The sequence below is a fragment of the Panulirus ornatus genome, chromosome 14 (genome assembly GCF_036320965.1).
Source record: "Panulirus ornatus isolate Po-2019 chromosome 14, ASM3632096v1, whole genome shotgun sequence".
Taxonomy (NCBI): domain Eukaryota; kingdom Metazoa; phylum Arthropoda; class Malacostraca; order Decapoda; family Palinuridae; genus Panulirus; species Panulirus ornatus.
This window is the reverse complement of record NC_092237.1, coordinates 2298317-2318212: the sequence shown is the minus strand read 5'-3', so window position 1 is coordinate 2318212 and position 19896 is coordinate 2298317. Positions and strand designations below refer to the sequence as shown.

General features: G+C 46.6%; 1 protein-coding gene across 1 annotated transcript; it reads left to right on the top strand.

Moving 5' to 3' along the window:
* The first annotated feature begins 3255 nt into the window (after window positions 1-3255).
* Window positions 3256-19105, top strand: LOC139753151 (protein charybde-like). Its single transcript, XM_071669323.1, has 4 exons — window positions 3256-3655; window positions 14661-14847; window positions 15088-15243; window positions 17301-19105. Exons 1-4 carry the CDS (start codon window positions 3589-3591, stop codon window positions 17377-17379), a joined length of 489 nt encoding a protein of 162 aa, XP_071525424.1. The 5' UTR covers window positions 3256-3588; the 3' UTR covers window positions 17380-19105.
* The last annotated feature ends 791 nt before the right edge of the window (window positions 19106-19896 follow it).

Below are 19896 nucleotides of genomic sequence, written 5' to 3'. Positions count from 1 at the left end.
ATGTAAGCCCAACAAACATGTACTTCATGTCTGAGGAATATGTAGGAGGCTTAACTAGGAGGAAGTGACGTCATAGGGAGATATAGAAGGATTAGAAGATCTATCGAGATGAGAATTGACCACAAGAAACGGAGACATGAGACTGGAGAACAGAAGACATCAAGAAGTATTTCATTTGCCCATTTTTCCTTGTATGTCACGATCCTTATGACCTATATAGACCTATACCATTCAAGTGAAATTGTAAGGAATATTTTCTTCGTATAAGATTTCATGAATAACATTTCAGTGAGTTCCCTGAAGGCCATAGGCCACTGCACACTTAGCATTGTAAACACACTCGCACAAACCATCTCGTCACGGCTCTTTACACTCCAGCAAGTGCGTGAATTATACAAACAACAGACGCAAGTTGTTCTCCTAAAAGGGGAGGCACATTCCTAAAAGGGAAAGGTTCCCTAAAAGGAGGGCACTTCCCTAAAATTAGGGCACTTCCCTAAAATGCACACACTTCCGAAACTGGATGCACTTCCTCCACAAGAGGAGGCGTATCCTTTAAAAGGCGACTTGAAGCATTACATTCCTGCCTGCCATTTTAACCTTGAGTCAGAACACCTCAAACCAAAACATTCTGTAATACCTAAACTTAGACGCTCTCCCACTCACTCCCGCCGAGTGCGTCAACACACTCCCCACACCCTGCTCATAACGCACTCTTCCTCTTGTATGTATGTGTCTGCTATCATCTCATCATACAACTCAGTTCCTTATAGTTAGACTCATAAGTTCTTGTGGTCGTTCAGTTGTCATATATCTAGAGAAGTGTGTGTCTGTACCTCAGGTCAGGCCTTACTCACAGCCGACATAATCTGTCAAACATTTGTTACCAACCTCGCTATAATGGCTATTACCCAGGCTGATCATAATGCCGGTTCGAATATTGTCTGGGAGTCAATAATTCCACAAGTGGTTACTCTTTCACAAGATTCTCAGATATTCACTTCAGAAGATTCTCAGATATTCATTACGTTTAAACTGTGTATCTATCAGCTTGGAGAAGTATCATCAGATATTTTCTGTGATGATTTCAAGTAGAGAAGTGTTTCTCTATGTAACATTTCAAGTAGAGAAGTGTTTCTCTATGTAACATTTCAATTTTAAAACAAAAAGTATTTTGGGCCAAAAAAAAAAATATCCTGCAAATTTTTGGTCATTTCTTTGATTGTTGTAAATTTGCTTAAAAGTTTCTTTTAAAACTATTCTTCTTGCTCGAATGTGGGGTTGAAACACATGCCGCGGGTCATGAAAACTTGGGATTATGGATTTAAATGGTTACTCTCATTGTTGATTCTTCATTGTTTACTCCGTATTTACTGGGTATACGTCGGCTTGGGGAAACATCATGAGATTTTCCCGCGATTATTTCAAATAATCCGCCCTGCTCTCTCTCTCTCTCTCTCTCTCTCTCTCTCTCTCTCTCTCTCTCTCTCTCTCTCTCTCTCTCTCTCTCTCTCTCTCTCTCTCTCTCTCTCTCTCAGATGACATCCTCACCCTACATCTGTGTTGCCTCGCAGGTAACCTCTCCTGTGCAGGAGGTCACACGTGTGATTTGTGATTACCTTTCCCCCAGCCTGGTCAGGAAGGCTGGTCAGGAAGGCTGGTCAGGAAGGCTGGTCAGGAAGGCTGGTCAGGAAGGCTGGTCAGTGGCCCCAGCTGGTCTCGTTGATGATGGACAGGTGGCTGGTCAGTGGCCCCAGCTGGTCTCGTTGATGATGGACAGGTGGCTGGTCAGTGGCCCCAGCTGGTCTCGTTGATGATGGACAGGTGGCTGGTCAGTGGTCCCAGCTGGTCTCGTTGATGATGGACACGTACGACGTTTGGCCTTTCCCTGCCACTCTGCCTCGCTCCAGCCATATCTTGAAGAGTTTTGTAGGTCGTTTATTAAACATATCTCCACACATCTTCATCACATATGATGACGTGATATCATGAGGACCATGAACCTTGGATGGGTCAGTACCGGAAAGCTCCTCCCTAGTGTATGTCCATGATGTTAGGGCGATATTGCCTTCCTTTGTGAACACACTGTTGAACTTCATATTCAGTTCCTCTCACCTCCTTCCACGATCCTCAACATGGCTGCCTTGTGAAGCTCTTCGCTTGTTTACCTGATCTTCAGTTCACATTCTACTCCTGATGAATTTATGAAAATGTTTTTGAGTTTCTTCTGCCTTTCTGACATCATGTACTGGACTGGTCCTCCCTCTGCCTCATCCTATGAGTCTAGCTACACTGATGTACTCATGTTCCAACCCCCTACTGAACTCCATTTCCCAATTTACGTTTCTTCCGGACGTGCAATGAATGTCTTCGTCGAGGTTAAGCTTAATGATTGATCCCTTGATTATGCTGATGGTTATATTACCAAGCTTGTTCTCTATGTTGGTGTTAAGCTGAAAAGCTTATTCCTTGATTGCTCTGGTGTTAAGCTTATGAATCACATCCCTTGTGTTGATAGTAAGCTATCAATTGACCCCTTAATTGCATTGTTAGCTTATCAAGCTTATCCCTTCATTTCAAAAGCTTTTCCCTCACAGTGAGTCTATTCTGTGATTGCTATCCCTAATTAGTGTATGGTAATTAGACTTCAATTAGCATCAGATGATTTTCATATCTTATTTAAGAAGAAGAAGAAGAAGAAGAAGAAGAAGAAGAAGAAGAAGAAGAAGAAGAAGAAGAAGAAGGAGAAGAAGAGGAAGAAGGAGAAGAAATAGCTAATTGTTCTAGTAATAATTTTTCTATGACAGTTGACCTTCTATGTGTTCAGACAGCCGTTGCACCAACCCCACGAGGTTGTCCAACAGTTTACATGATCAAGTCGTAAGTGAGGTTGTCACGACCTCATCCATGTGAGGTTGGAACCTACGGTACTGATGCCATGGGGTTCAGAGGTGAGGTCACCATAGCCAGACGGTTACTGTGGCACCCCATGTGAGGTTGCCTGCCCAGTGTTGGCTCCCGGGTCTGGTGGGGTGGGGAGGTGGTTGAGAGGGGAGGAAAGACATGGGTTTGTAACCTGGCCAAGACACCTCGTGTACGTGGGTAGGGCTTGAAGTAATGACACTCAGGACGGACTTATCACTGCTCGGCAACAGCGCGCGCGCGCGCATTACCGTGCCCACGCGCAGGCGGGGGGGTCCCTCCCCCCCGGGCCCTGACACTAGCCAGCCAGGGGCTCAGCGCCACCGTTGCCAAGGCCGCGCCGCTCAGTGTCCGACGAGATCTGGTCACGACAGGACGACGCAAGTGCACCAGCAGGGCTGCTCCTCCTCCGTCAGACACCCACAACGTCCGTCCTCTGTGTCTTCCGTGAGTCGACGTCGCGTTGAAGACCTCTCCCTCCTCGCCCCGACCACGCCAGAGTTTAGCACACTTCATCGTAAGTCGAGCTGGAATGATCATAGAGCTGTTACTCCTATAAGGAGAACGGTAATTACCCAACCATTGTTGAAGAAGAGGCAAGGGGACGTGAAGACAGGTACTGTCTCGATCTCTCTGAAGCTGTAGCAAGAGACGAGAGACGAAGAGATGGAGAGGGTCGAGGTTATGAGGCCAAACCTCTACGATGTGTTGGGTCCTCTGGACAACATTGATGGTGAGTCATTATAAACATAGTATCTCCCACGTACTTCAATAGTGTATGATCTCACACCTACTGTATACAATGGTGTATGATCTCACACCTACTTTATACAATAGTGTATGATCCTACACTTACTGTTTACATTAGTGTATAATCTACTGTTTCCAACATCATACATCACCATAAGGCACGACCCCCCTCTTCTATCTCTCTCCACAACATACAACACAGCAAACTCAAGACCCACTTATAATTCTGAGAACTTTGAGTCAGTCATGGAGGGCTACGTAGAGTCACAGTGACTCTCCTGCACCTGCAGAGTTCAGAGACCCTTACTGGCACTTTACTTTCACTTGGCTGATGTAGTGAAGACACGAGCGTCTGCCTCAGTCCGTCATCAGGTTCTCATGTTGTCACACACGTCACCATGTTGCATGGGGGAATAATGTTACTCATTACTTAATTAGTCTGAGCAGGTGTTGGCCTTGTGAGCTGAAGGGCATGACCTTTGTCATGGGTCAGGTCAAAGACCAGGCCATCACACCCGCTGGTTGTGCCGTCGTATTCAAGGGGTCAAACAGACGTATCATGTTATCATTGTATCCATTTCCTTCTGGGAAGCTAGACATGGGTCAGAGGTCACCCAAGGTCAACGAGTGGGAACAGCAGCCCAAGTGTGTATGTGAGATGTTGATGTAATGTAATGCAGAGGATAACAGTTAAGTGAATCATCAAGGTGGATAAGCTTGAATTTAAAAGACTATGAATAATACCCTTTAAAAAACATTTGATGAGAAGCTTTGTATTAATATGAAATACATCTATCGAGGAAGAAGCCCCTAATGAAACCTATCTATCGAGTAGGAAGCCCCGAGTATATATATCGACCGAGAAGGAGACCCAGGGGGAGGAGGTAGCCCAGGGGGAAGGGGGAGGAGGTAGCCCAGGGGGAAGGGGGAGGAGGTAGCCCAGGGGGAAGGGGGAGTACCTAGAACCAAGAAACAGTGAGGGCAACAAGACGCATCACCTTCACCTGTGTTGACATAACACAAGAACAAGGTGGACCAAGACGATGACGAACGAGGAAAGATTTCGGGGCCTCGTATGTATCCCAGGTCAACCAGGAGCGAGCACTTGCCTCACACAGGTTCATTGTAAACACAGAATAATGACACAAGGAATGACGGTGTCATGCATGTTGCCGACCTTGGCTGAGGGGAACATGGGAGAGTTTCCACTGGGTAAGCTTCAGCTGGGAACGTACGGGACGTGGGTGAGGTGTGTGGGTAATGGTAGGGGGACGTGGGTGAGGTGTGTGGGTAATGGTAGGGGACATGGGTGAGGTGTGTGGGTGATGGTAGGGGACATGGGTGAGGTGTGTGGGTAATGGTGTGGGACATGGGTGAGGTGTGTGGGTGATGGTAGGGGACATGGGTGGGGTGTGTGGGTGATGGTAGGGGACATGGGTGAGGTGTGTAGGTGATGGTAGGGGACATGGGTGAGGTGTGTAGGTGATAGGTGCTGCTGAGGGATTGTAGGTGGCATAGGCACTAGTGGTGGAAGCCACTTGAGACCACAATGGCCGCTGCCACCTGCCACGTCTGTAATTGACATCAGCTGCTGTATCACCTCTGACGCTTGACACCACCTGTGCCATCATGTCTGACACTTGACACCACCTGTGCCATCATGTCTGACACTTGACACCACCTGTGCCATCATGTCTGACACTTGACACCACCTGTGCCATTATGTTTGGCACTTGACACCACCTGTGCCACAATCTGACTCTTGTATACACGCACATAAACTGACACATTAACCATTACTGTGTGGGAGAAATCTCTCTCTCTCTCTCTCTCTCTCTCTCTCTCTCTCTCTCTCTCTCTCTCTCTCTCTCTCTCTCTCTCTCTCTCTCTCTCTCTCTCTCTCTCTCTCTCTCTCTCTCTCTCTCTCTCTCTCTCTCAATATATTTAGATATCATATTATGTGCATGTAATATCACTGTGTCTGTGTGTTTACTTATCACGGATGATCAATATTCTTACGCCACATAATGGCCTTAAACTCTAATCTCCCCAGCTGTCCACGGAAATATTCGCCCTTCTCCCCACCTACACCATTAAGCTCCCTCCCTCCGGCACCCCATCCCGATTAACCCCCCTCCCCAGCCTGGACCTCGCCCGTCGTGACGTGAGGTGGCACAGTGCCAGGGTAGCGCATCGTGACCCTGCTGGTGCCAGAGCCAAATGTCCTCTATTCCTTCCTGGCCTAGTCAGTGCGGAGCCTCGCCCCTCTGTGTTTATGGGTCTTCCGGGAGGCACCATGCGAGTATGGGGGTACGTGTGAGGAGTGAGGGAGGCGTATGTATGGGGAGGTAGGCGCTGGTTGTAAGTGTCATGGGGAGGTGTTGGTTGTATGTGTTATGGGAGAGGTGTCTGGGGAAGTACAGGATGTATGTAAATGTAAATAGGGGAGGCATATACGGAGAGAAGAGATAAATGGGCACATGTAGATAATAGATGTGTATGGGGATCCTGGCTATGTGTGTGTGTGTGTGTGTGTGTGTGTGTGTGTGTGTGTGTGTGTGTGTGTAGAGCAAGAAAACGAGAGACACGACAACTGGTCCCCCAACATAATGATGCCAGACAGCAGCCATAACATTTCTCAAGTCTAAACGTTCATATGTTGATTCATTATGTTATTCTTGGTTCCTAAACTGATGCTGTGACCTTGGGTACGTCTCTCTCTCTCTCTCTCTCTCTCTCTCTCTCTCTCTCTCTCTCTCTCTCTCTCTCTCTCTCTCTCTCTCTCTCTCTCTCTCGTATTCAATACCCTGCTGGCTCTAGATCTGCCCTGGACTTTCCCACATCCCAAGCCCTGGCACAGGGACGTACAGAACAACAGGACGTTAAACAGGAATGACACCTATGGTGTCCCAGAGCAAGGGCGATGCTCACTTTGCTCAGTTAAGCGTCTGTACCAGGGCGTTCGCCAGCGACTCCGTAAATGTTGGTGAATCCGGATTGGCACGAACGATACTGGAGTAAATATAGAAGATACTGAGGTATTCCTAGGTTGTGGCCGAGCGTACCTCGTCCCTGGCGTCCCCCGCTGCTGGCGTCTCCTGCTGCTGGATCTGTCACGCCAAAATCAGCTACAAGAGAGAGAGAGAGAGAGAGAGAGAGAGAGAGAGAGAGAGAGAGAGAGAGAGAGAGAGAGAGAGAGAGGTACACTTGTAATTATTTACAGTTGTCTTCCTCTGGTTGGCCTAGCTCCTCAGTGAACCATATGTCCTCGGGTCCTCTTGTGTCCCACGCCAGGTCCTGTGAGTCCTAGCATCCCCAGACCTCAGGCCTCATCCTGTCGATCCTAGATCCTCTACGCTTGGTGCATGACAGCCAGCCAGCCACTGTGGGACACGCAGTCGCATCCCTCAGTCTCCAGGAAGCATTTGCATACAGCCAGGGAGACAGACAATGGTGTGAGAACATGCAAGATAAAGATCGCGCCATCCATCAGCTTGTGATAAGGATCGTTCTATCCATCAACCCGCGCCACACTGAGGGACAACATCCCAACTGAGGAGGAGTTGGGCCATTAAGGATCTGGATGTCATGTTTATGTACTTTTTATCTTATTACCGTCCAAGGTCAGTCAGTACTGCAGGCAGGAAACGCTGCGGAAAATGACTCCGGGCTTCTGTCCGGTCGGCGGATGTGAGGATAGTGTGAGCCAACGTGTGAGGATAGGCGTGAGGATAGGCATGAGCCATGGTGTTAGGATAGGCATGAGCCATGGCGTGAGGATAGGCATGAGTCAGGGTCAGACAGTCGTGTAGGCAGATGTGGAAGCTTGGCTCAAAGGGCGTCACCCTGATCCTCACTGCCGCCCTTGGCACTCGTGTACGTCGGCGTCCCCTGCTGGGATGGAGCCAGAGTTCTGTAGACCTCGGGACGCCCTTCGTCAGATCGCTGAGAACCACGTCAGTACGACGACGACCATGATCCCGACGCGCCATGTCCCATGAGACGTATGGCGTCCTCATGAACCGACCCTGGGAGGTCAAGATCCCAAACATTACGCTGGTGGTCGCACGTCCGGTCATGACGACGCATGCGTACGTCCACACGTCAATTCCTTATCGTAAACGTATCAAGGAGAGTTGGTTGCGTCTACCATGACGACGACGCCAGATGTGACGTGCACACAAGAGGAAACTTGACGATTTAAAGGAACTGAATGTTGAGCTTTGTCAAGGCCAGGAGGTGGGGGGGGGGGGGGTTCTTTTTCCCCTCCCGTGGGGGGACGTTGCCTGGAGGGGGAGGAGGGCAGTGGAGGTAGAAGTACGGGGAAGGGGTCGTGAACGAAGAGGAGGAGGAGGAGGAGGAGGAGGAGGAGGAGTAAGAATAAGAAGAGGAGAGGAGGTGAGGAGCTTTGGGAGTAGAGATGAGGGTTACCTGCTGACACTTGAGGCAGCGGTCGTGGCCCACCAGGGTAGGTGGGAGGTGGGGGGGGGGGGGGGGGGGGGGTAGTGTCTGTTATTGTACGTGGGAGGAAGAGAAGGTGTGTGTGTGTGTGTGTGTGTGTGTGTGTGTGTGTGTGTGTGTGTGTGTGTATGTGTCCGAGATACACCGCTCGTGGTCATACCGGGTAAATGATAGGTGATCAATATATGATCATTTGAGTAATATATGATCATTTGAGTAATATATGATCACTTGAGTAATTTATGATCATTTGAGTAATATATGATCACTTGAGTAATATGTGATCATTTGAGTAATATATGATCATTTGAGTAATATATGATCATTTGAGTAATATATGATCACTTGAGTAATTTATGATCATTTGAGTAATATATGATCACTTGAGTAATATGTGATCATTTGAGTAATATATGATCACCTGAGTAATATATGATCATTTGAGTAATATATGATCATTTGAGTAATATATGATCACTTGAGTAATTTATGATCATTTGAGTAATATATGATCACTTGAGTAATATGTGATCATTTGAGTAATATATGATCACCTGAGTAATATATGATCATTTGAGTAATATATGATCATTTGAGTAATATATGATCACTTGAGTAATATATGATCATTTGAGTAATATATGATCACTTGAGTAATATATGATCATTTGAGTAATATATGATCACTTGAGTAATATATGATCATTTGAGTAATATATGATCACTTGAGTAATATATGATCACTTGAGTAATATATGATCATTTGAGTAATATATGATCATTTGAGTAATATATGATCATTTGAGTAATATATGATCACTTGAGTAATATATGATCATTTGAGTAATATATGATCATTTGAGTAATATATGATCATTTGAGTAAATATATTGGTAATATGATCATTTGAGTAATATATGATCGTTTGAGTAATATATGATCACTTGAGTAATATATGATCATTTGAGTAATATATGATCACTTGAGTAATATATGATCACTTGAGTAATATATGATCATTTGAGTAATATATGATCACTTGAGTAATATATGATCATTTGAGTAATATATGATCACTTGAGTAATATATGATCATTTGAGTAATATATGATCACTTGAGTAATATATAATCATCATTATCTATAAGCTGTGACGTCAAGGGAGATAGGTTAGCCTTGTTTACTTCACCTTGTTAAGAATTAACGGACACACACACGTACAGCTGGCCTCAGAGCCACGTACAACACGTACAGCTGGCCTCAGAGCCACGTACAACACGTACAGCTGGCCTCAGAGCCACGTACAACACGTACAGCTGGCCTCAGAGCCACGTACAACACGTACAGCTGGCCTCAGAGCCACGTACAACACGTACAGCTGGCCTCAGAGCCACGTACAACACGTACAGCTGGCCTCAGAGCCACGTACAACACGTACAGCTGGCCTCAGAGCCACGTACAACACGTACAGCTGGGTTCGAATCCTTGTTATGGCTGTCGGCCTCCACCCACCCCAGGTGTTCATCCTCCCCTCGAGGCTGGTCGCTGATTTGGTACTTGGCTTAAGCTGTGTGTGTGTGTGTGTGTGTGTACGTACATAAGAACTAAAGATATGGTACATATATACAGTATTAAGAGACGGGGTAACATGAGTGTACAACTGTCTCCCTGTAACACACACACACACACACACACACACACACACACACACACACACACACACACACACACACACATACAGTACATCTGGTTCAATAAGTTCGTAGATTTAGTTTTATTTCGTGTGAGGTCACTCTCAAAAGTTCTACAGGTTTTTTGTTATTCATAGAGATCATTAGTTCATGCATACATACATACATAAGCATACATACATAAATACATACATAAATACATACATACATACATACATGCATACATACATACATACATATATACATATCAGAATTCAGCTGCAGGCGCCATGTTCACTATCTTCACCCACCCCCAGAGAAGGTTACTGACCCCAGAGGGAACCCCACCGTAAGGCTCATAAGGCCATAGCGCAAGCGTTGCAATACCGTTCTTACGTGCACGTTCAATTACGTGAGCTGTGCCAGGGTTACGCCTCTCTTGCCCCCTTGGATCTCAATGTCGATTTGAGTGGAATTTATTGATATTTATATGTAAAAGTCAGTTTTGTTGAGTTTTATAAAAATGTTATGATTAATTCTGATGAATGTTCTGGAAGGTGATGAGCCTGAGGTGAAAATTGTAGCTGATTGGATGAAAGGAAATTGACGCAGTCAAGTCTAGAGATTGGAAAGTGTTGCTGATTGGATGAAAGTAAAGTATATTGACAAGTCAACAGTGTGGACCACCTGAGAGTGTGGACCACCTGACACAGACCACCTGACAGAGTGGACCACCTGACATTGTGGACCACCTGACACAGACCACCTGACATTGTGGACCACCTGGGTAATTCTGTCATGAAATATTGTATTGAAGTTATGTTGATGACATGATGTTAGCTGGGGGAGTAGGTGAGTATCTACTTACTAACCTACCTGTCTACCTGTCTACCTACATACATACAAACTTATCTACCTACCTATATACCTCCTTCCCTACTTACCCTCCTACTTACCCATCTACTTTCCTACCTATCTATCTACCTACCTAAATATCTACCAATCCTCCTACCTTCTTACCTGCCTCCCTACCTTCCTATCTATCTACCTATCTCCTTACCTACCTACATACCTGCCTACCTACCTATCAACCTACTCATATGCCAACCCACTTACCTCCATACTTACCTATGTACCTTCCTAACTACCTGACTACCTCCCTACCTATCTACCTAATTGACCAACTACCTCCCTAACTCCCTCCCTCCCTACCTACGAGTACCTACAACTAGCTTTGGCCAGTCAGCTGGCTGGAGACTGAACCCCACAACCCCCCCCACCACAATCAAGGACACCACACCCCCTCCCAGGGAACCCCGCTCTGAACACCCCCCCCCTCCCCCCCTCCCCTCCCCCTCCCCCCCCCCCCTCCCCCCTCCCCCCCCCCCCCCCCCCCCCCCCCCCCTCCCAGGACAAGGAGCCTCTCCAGGACTCCCCACCCCAGGACACACTACTCCCCACCCCCCCACCAGGGCGGTATCAGCTGACCCACTTCCTGGGGCGGCAAGTTCCCCGCTCAGCCGCCCACAGCCGCCCACAGCCGCCCACAGCCACCCGCTACCTTCATGTGTTTTATATATATATATATATATATATATATATATATATATATATATATATATATATATATATATAACCAAAGTAGTGTTGGCTCTTAAAATTATCTCTACGTATGTTTAACTTGGAACAGTTTTAGGTCAAAGGTCAGGTCAAAGGCCAGGCCATCACTCCCAAGGGTCGTACCGTCGTGCTCAAGGGTCGTACCGTCGTGCTCAAGGGTCGTACCGTCGTGTGTTTACCAGTAGTTCGTGGTAGCAGCAGGTAGCGCTGGTCACATGCTGGGATTATTGACGCCCCAGAGAACTAGGACACGCCCCCAGAAAACTAGGACACACCCAAGAGAGCTGGGGCACTCTCCCAGACAGCAAGGTCACGCCCCCAGAGAGTTGGATCACGCCCCCACATTGCTGGGTCACGCCCCAGAGACCTACGTCACCTCCCCACACTTCTGGGTCACACCCCAGAGAGCTGGGTCACGCCCCAAAGAGCTGGTTCACTCCCCAGAGAGCTGGGTCACGCCCCAAAGAGCTGGCTCACTCCCCAGAGAGTTGGGTCACGCCCCAAAGAGCTGGTTCACTCCCCAGAGAGCTGGGTCACGCTCTAAAGAGCTGGTTCACGTCCCAGAGAGCTGGGTCATGCCCCAGAGAGCTAGGAACTACACATGTAATTCAAACACCAATTATCACCAATTATCTATCAATCATTTTCATCATAAACCCAAGTAAACAATGTTATCACATAACAGTATCACATAACACTAAACCTACAACAGTACTGCACACCATCGAAGAGAAAATTACAAAATATCTCGTTCATAATGTGATATGTCTTTTGGTCCACAATATACAAACCAGAATATGGTTTAGAGAGGTTGTTTTTAGACAAAGAACTCAAAGGAATTTGAATCTAGATTGCGAAAGAGAAGGATTTTGATATCATAAGAAATTTATACAATTATGGCGATGATTATAGTTAGGGAGTTACTTTTCCTGGATCATTATCACGTGAGACATTTTAAAATTGTTGCAAGAGTAAATGTTTGAGTTATTCCCTGACGACTTCTTAGCCCAGCCCTGAATGACCCTAAACACCAGACCCTAAGACCAACTGGCCCTCATTACAGGGTCGACACTTCTTGCTCTGACGTAATTGAATCATTAGCACAAGCTTCACCGTGGAGGATTACAGCTAATTACTCGAGATTTTGTAGACGAGGAAGAAATCAGAGAATATTGTGGCCAAGGGAGGGAATATTGTGGCCAAGGGAGGGAATATTGTGGCCAAGGGAGGGAATATTGTGGCCAAGGGAGGGAATATTGTGGCCAAGGCAGGAGACAGTCTAACACTTTTGTGCCAGCTGATGAAGACTGAGTTGTTAGCTGACGAGTCGTTAGTGAGGCTGAGGGACTAAGAGTGGGTATGTGTGGAGCAGGAGCAGGAGCAGGAGGAGGAGCAGGAGCAGGAGGAGGAGGAGGAGCAGGAGGAGGGGGAGCAGGAGCAGGAGGAGGAGCAGGAGGAGGAGCAGGAGGAGGTATAGATGTGTGGGGAACTACTTACACAACGAGTTCCATAATGTTTCTGTTGACGACAAAACAACAAAAATAAATAGAATATTTTGTTGATTGTTACATAGAGTTAACATTTTCTTGATTGTTAAATAAGGTTAACATTTTGTTGATTATTAAGGAAATGTTCATTTATTTTGGTGAGGTAAACTATGGATTGTCCCGAACGACGATTTAAAACTTTCATTTGATCTCAAGTTAACTCTTAACTCACTCTCTCTAACTAGTGTTCGCAGTGGTGGTGGTGGTGGTGGTGGTGGTGATGGTGGTGGCAGCCTACATCTAGCTACAGTTTACTGTAACAAACCCTTGCTTCCACCCGGCCCACATGTTCTACCATAACTATATGTACAACCTCTCCACAGTTGGACCAGCTTCAGCATAGATATACAAACAATATAGAATGACATAGAAACACATGATGGTTGTTAACGCTCCAATTGCTATTGATGAATAGGCTGATTGCCCAATGACTATTTCAAACTGCCGTAATTGTAACGGGATTTGGTCGTAATTGTATTAATTTTCAGGAGTAACTCGACCTTAAGATATGCCTGTGGTATGACACTGTCTGGTACCTCTTGCTTGACCCGTCACACAGCTAACTGGTGACGCTGTTATGACGTCACCCCCCCCCCCCCCCCCGTGACAGGGGAGAAGGGTTACATTTCCGTAGTTTCACGTGGAACAGAAGGAAGAGAAGGGAAGGGTGAAGAGCGGGGTGTGTGTGTGTGGGTCTGGAATTTCCTTCAGGCCAAATGAAAGCAGACATTCTCTCTCTCTCTCTCTCTCTCTCTCTCTCTCTCTCTCTCTCTCTCTCTCTCTCTCTCTCTCTCTCTCTCTCTCTCTCTCTCTCTCTCTCTCTCTCCCAGGATATAAACTCGAAGCTGGAGAACATTGGCAACTTTACATCATACATCTGTTTTTATCAGTATATTTTATTCATCCTGGGTTTTGTTGTTCTTCATTAATTAATGATCATAAAGTTCATCAATCATCTATGTTCCTACAGACGTCTGCAGGACTGTCGATATAGGAGGTGCTATACCATGGATGGTGTGCCAGGTGCTATGCCATGGATGGTGTGCCAGGTGCTATACCATGGATGGTGTGCCTAGTGCTATACCATGGTTGGTATACCAGGTGCTATACCATGGATGGTGTGCCAGGTGCTATACCATGGATGGTGTGCCAGGTGCTATACCATGGATGGTGTGCCAGGTGCTATACCATGGATGGTGTGCCAGGTGCTATACCATGGATGGTGTGCCAGGTGCTATACCATGGATGGTGTGCCAAGTGCTATACCATGGATGGTGTGCCAGGTGCGATACCATGGATGGTGTGCCAGGTGCTATACCATGGATGGTGTGCCAGGTGCTATACCATGGATGGTGTGCCAGGTGTTATCCTACCTTGATATCCTGTTCTGATGTCTCTTTACACTCGCTGTCACGTGGGTTGCTCGTGTGATCTGGTCTTTGTATGGTTTTGTGTTGTTATCTTTATAATAATCAAAATGAGAATGTTTTTGTTTATGGTGGTATTGTCTTTACTTACTCATTCCCCAGAACATGTCCTGAACTTCCTCAAGTATTAGGATGTCACCCTCGAGCACGACGGTACGACCCTTGGGTCTGGTGGCCAAGGGTCGTACCTCCGTGTCCAAGGATGGTATGGTCGTACTCAAGGGTCGTCATAATTAATGAGACATCTCTCTCCCTGCGTGACAGACATCGAGGTGTTGGAGGTGGAGGGCGAGGCGGCAGCCCGGGTCAGCCTTGTGCAGCAGTTGACCCAAGAGGTCACGAGCCGGGCCGACGCCCTGGGCTGTGGTCAGGTCATCTTCCCTCCCAGACTCATAGACGGGGTCACGGCGCAGGTCCTCCGCCTGGCTGACTCTGAGCCCTGTGGGTTAAGGTAGGTCATCTCTAACTACAGTTCAGGTTACGACTTCCTCAAACTATGAACCGTCTATCTTTCTGTCAAACTGTCTATATAAATACAGATAGATGAATACATGAGAGGATATATATATGTATAGAATGACACATCCCTTACTCTATATTTGCTTGTTATCCGTCATTACTGTAACTATCAGTATGCATGTGTCGTGTTGCCTTCCTCGTGGATCTGTGAACTAACTCCGGTCACCCTCAGGGGCGGCGTGCTACACGTCCATTACTACGACGGTCAGCAGGACCAGCGTCTGGCCACGGTGGTCCTCGACCCCACCATGCCCAACACCTACGAGCTGGACCTCACCCTCACCCCCAACACCTCGACCTGGTACCACAAAATGTCGAGAATCATTAAGTAAGTTTCTCTAGTCTTCCTCGAGTGTTGCTAAACACATTTTATATCTGTATTTTCTAAATCATATATACATACTTGCTTGCCTTGCCTACCTCAGCGACGCAGCGTCAGAAACAAAGGAAAAATCTTCGCTTGGCTCCTTCCTCAGTCCCTGCTTTCAGAGGTGATGATACAGGAGGGGAGGATTCTCAGCTCCGAGCTTCCCACACGTCTGGGACACTTGGGCAATATCACGTGTCCCGTCTCCGGTCCTGGGATGGTAGACATTATACATGTTGCATAGAATGTAGTGCGTCACCCTGTATGACTGGCCTACAGTAACTAGTTTACTAGATACAGACCCTCGAGTATGGTGCTTCGATCACTGGCTGGGTATGATGGCCAGACCTAACACTGCAGGTCAGGTCAAAGGTCAGGCCACCATACCCAACGGTCGTACCGTCGTGCTCAAGAGTCGTACAGTCGTGCTCCAGCATGATAACTTTGCAGCGCCATCCCTGGAGACGTGGTGTACCTCGGCGGGAACCAAGCTCACCCACTCATTCTCCTCCTCCTCCTCCTTCAAGGTTGAAAACCTTTTCTTATAAATAAACTCGAAACGTGGACAACCCTGACTTGAGTTTCATCCATTATTTAATCTGAGAGGCAGTCACCCCCCCCCCCCCCAACGTGCCCCTCCTTACCTCCCACATTTCCTCCCTCACGCAGGGGGACCCCCTAGCCAAGGGCACGCCTCCCTCCCCCTGGGCCTGGCGTCATAGCAGCGACATCCTGTTGAGGGCCATTTAAGGAGGCCATTACTCCCCTCCCCCCGCACAACCTGCACCATCACTCACCCCCCACCCGCACCCACTCCCCATTAATGCCTCCCCCTCCTCCTCTTCCTTCTCCTTCTCCTCCTCCATCCCACCGGCAGCAGCACCCACGCCGTGAAGCTTAGGGTGAGGGGGAGCCACTTGACTGTAGGGTGAGGAGGAAGCACTTGACTGTAGGGTGAGGAGGAAGTACTTGACTGAAGGGTGAGGGGGAAGCACTCGAGTGAAGGAGGACCTCATGGGTGAGCATGAGGGGTGAGGGAGAACTTCTCTCCCCCACTACTTTGGTGGAGGAGGCTAGAGTGGGATGGCTGGGTGGGAGGTGTTAATGCATGGATACTCCCCCTCCTTCCCCAAGTTAGCCTCACCTGCTGCTGTTTACAGCCAGGTCTGGCCAGGGACGGCCCGACAGGTCCTCTCCCTAGCCAAGCCTCTCCCTGCCTATCCTCCATCCCTGGGCTCAGAGGCACTAGTGTACTATCCACCTTCCTCCTGCGTGTTGTAAAAGGCAAATAATAGGGGCGGGGACAAGGGGTTGGAAATCCTCTCCACTTGTATCATTACTATCCAGAAGAAGGAACAGAGGAAGGAAGTGAGCGAGTAGTTTTTCCTGAAGGCATAGTCTTTTGTTCCTGGCGCTACCTTGCTCAGCCGGAAAGCTAAACAGGTAAAACAAAGGAAATTGATATTTGTTCACATGGAATCCTTGTTTATGTTTACTATGTATATATCAATGTGTTGCATGATGAAGAGGGGTGTCATGACGCAAGCTAGGAAGCCATGAGACTTCTGATTAGAAAACAAAGGGGTTGGTTATCTTGAATAAACATGATAAGTAATAACCAGGACAGTCACCCAGCAAGCGTTCCTTTATCTTGGGTAAAGAGAAAAAAAATGTAACATCCTCATGTTGTTAGTCTTATCAGACTCTTATCTCTCCCTTGTGACCCCGACACACTGCCTTATCTTGACACAGCATCTTCATCAACAAGTGTCGGCTATGATGGCGAGGTTATTCACATGTTGTCACAGTTCACAATCTTTCTTATGCAGAATTTTCGTCGTTATTGAAATTATGATGAAAAGATTTAATTGTTCAGAATAATGAACAGATGAACAACTGTCCGGACGGTCATTCATCGAAGACAGACAGAGAGACAGGTAGATAGAGAGACGGTTGGACCAAACAACATCTTACATAATTCCAAACATTAACTTAGTTGTTTTGCTCTTCCTTGACAGGCCTCTCCGTAAGTCCAGCCCGCTTCTGCTGAGCACAAGCTTCAAGCTGGAGAAGATAAAGCTTTACCCTGAGGAGTGATGCCCTCCTGATCCTCCTCAAGCCCCTGCTTCTCAGCTCCCTCAGCTCCTAGACTCCTGTCAGCGACCACGTCAGCTAAGACTCCCATCACCTGGTGTTTCCACACCGCCCGGTTGACATCCTCGTCAGGAGCGTCCCCTCGCTCTCGCCACGATTCTCAGAACGATGTTAACTTACAGTAAACAAACACCTTTTAATATAACCGACTGACGTGTGTTTGGTCCACCCGGAGACGCACGGATCTCTGCAGTAACACAACACTTGGCTGGGGTAACGTGTGACCTCGGGTCTCAGATATTGCATGTTTACAGTCGTCATCTGAACAACGCCACTGGTGTCAACCCCACTGGTGTCAACCCCACTGGTGTCAACCCCACTGGTGTCAACCCCACTGGTCTCTGTGTACAACCCCAGCCTGGACGCCCTGATTTCGTCGTCTCTCTACAGAAATTATCTGTAGATCTTGATCTGAAGGTTCTCACCCAAGCGGCTCGAGCAATTCGTGTAACTTGTCAGTGTTGTAGTTCCTTATGGAATATAAAAGGAATAACAACATGTACAACATGTTACACAGAGGAGGTCGCATAATCAGTGTCTGTGGTAACGCGACCAGTGACGGATAACATAGAAAACCAAGAGTTAGGATTTCCATTGCAGGCTCTGACAAGACGTAGTGACTCCAACACCACAAAGCAGAAAGCTTCATCCAACTTTTCCTGATATGTGACCAAAGAGGAAAGTTGGCGAGCGTTTCTTCCAGGACACAGAGGGACGAAAATTCTTTTCAGTCTCTTCCTTCCAGGAACTGCCTGAGGATCTGCTCTTTGGAAAGATCTCGTTGTCTCTTTCACGGAAGCAGTTTTTCTCTTTACTCTTTTCATGACATTACTTCAGAGTCGCGTTTAATGAGGTCTTTTGTCTGGTGCTCTTGGAAGCAGAGCGGCAGGTGCTTCGGCAGCAGGAACCTCCTGCACAAACTTGCTGTATGACAACGTCAAGAGTCATTCATGATCTGCCTCATAGAAAGACCAGTCCACAAGATGTACAGGACCTTCATGTCAAGTTTACAGCTGCTTTCAAGATGATCACGAAAACTAAAGCATTTACCCCAACTCTAAGTTCGATGGAACTTAAACCACAGAGAAAGGGATATCAAGCTGGAAAGAACTTAGAGCTTTTAGTTGAGCCAAAGCTTTACAAAGCTTAGATTGTACTTGGGGCTGGACCCAGCAGGAAGGGGCGCCGACGTGGAAGGAAGTGAAGGAGGAGGGAGCTGAGGTCCCCGACCAGAAAGAGGGACCCGTCCCCAGACCAGAGGGATGGAAGTTATGTCCCCAGACCACAAGGAGGGACGGCTTCCTCTGATGGTATCTCTGTACAATGTCTATATTACCTCCTGTCTCATTCTGGAGCTGTGAGATTACTGGATGGATATTGACCCCCCTATACCTTTTCATTCTTTATGTTCTTTTCCTCCTGCAGTTATGGCGTTAGGTAGATTAACAGTTTGTGTGCTAAGATCCATGACAAAGATTATAATAGATATATTCTCTAATTGATATATAAGGATATATTCAACTATGTTTTTATTGTTGGTCTTGAGAAACCAAAAGGTTAATTTACTAAATAGTTTAAAGGAACACATCTAAATCTGATTTCAGACATTTCAGACATGATACAGAAATAATAGAAACACACACACACACACACACACACACACACATAATTCTAGGAATCATAGATAATTTCCTGCCTCTAGAAATCGTTCAAGGACACATTTTTAGTAAGTCTTTAGTATATCATTCTTCTCATATTTATAAAAAAAATATATTATAATGAATAGATCACAGATGATTATCGAAGTTTTACCAAGCCAGATGATATAAAAAAGTGCAAGGATACATATATATATATATATATATATATATATATGTATGTATTGTTAATATTCGTTTAAACTGTGATTTTTTGCACAATTTGTGATAGTATGAATTTATAATTCATTTGATAAGATTACATAATATCTACCTTCTTCTTACCTTTGGTCTGTATTTGTGTATGACTGTTCGATGAAGATGTTTGTCATGTATATAAACAGTCTGGGAACTTGAGAGAGATTAGCATAATGTTATAAACAAAGTTATGTGGTTTAATTTATATTTTACATGTGGCTACAACACATATGTGACTTTTTTGGATGTTACTGAATGTCGGACAAAAATGGATTTGGTTGGATATGATGTTTTGAATGTTGTATACTCAGGATGTTACAGCATTGAGCACGACAGTGCGACCCTTGACTATCATACCCAAGGGTCGTACCGTCGTGCACAAGGGTCGTACCGTCGTGCACAAGGGTCGTACCGTCGTGCACAAGGGCCGTACCGTCGTGTACAATGGTCGTACCGTCGTGTACAATGGTCGTACCGTCGTGTGCAAGGGTTGTACCGTAGCGCTCTGCCGTTCTTCATGCCTGGTATACGATAATTTTGCATGTTTTTAGCCATAGTTGCATGT

Bases quoted from the DNA above. Each gene is read 5' to 3' on its own strand.
- LOC139753151 (XM_071669323.1), top strand. From the start codon at position 3,589: ATGGAGAGGGTCGAGGTTATGAGGCCAAACCTCTACGATGTGTTGGGT. The intron at 14,848-15,087 runs GTAGGTCATCTC...GGTCACCCTCAG, and splicing joins TCTGAGCCCTGTGGGTTAAG to GGGCGGCGTGCTACACGTCC. The intron at 15,244-17,300 runs GTAAGTTTCTCT...CTTCCTTGACAG, and splicing joins AAAATGTCGAGAATCATTAA to GCCTCTCCGTAAGTCCAGCC.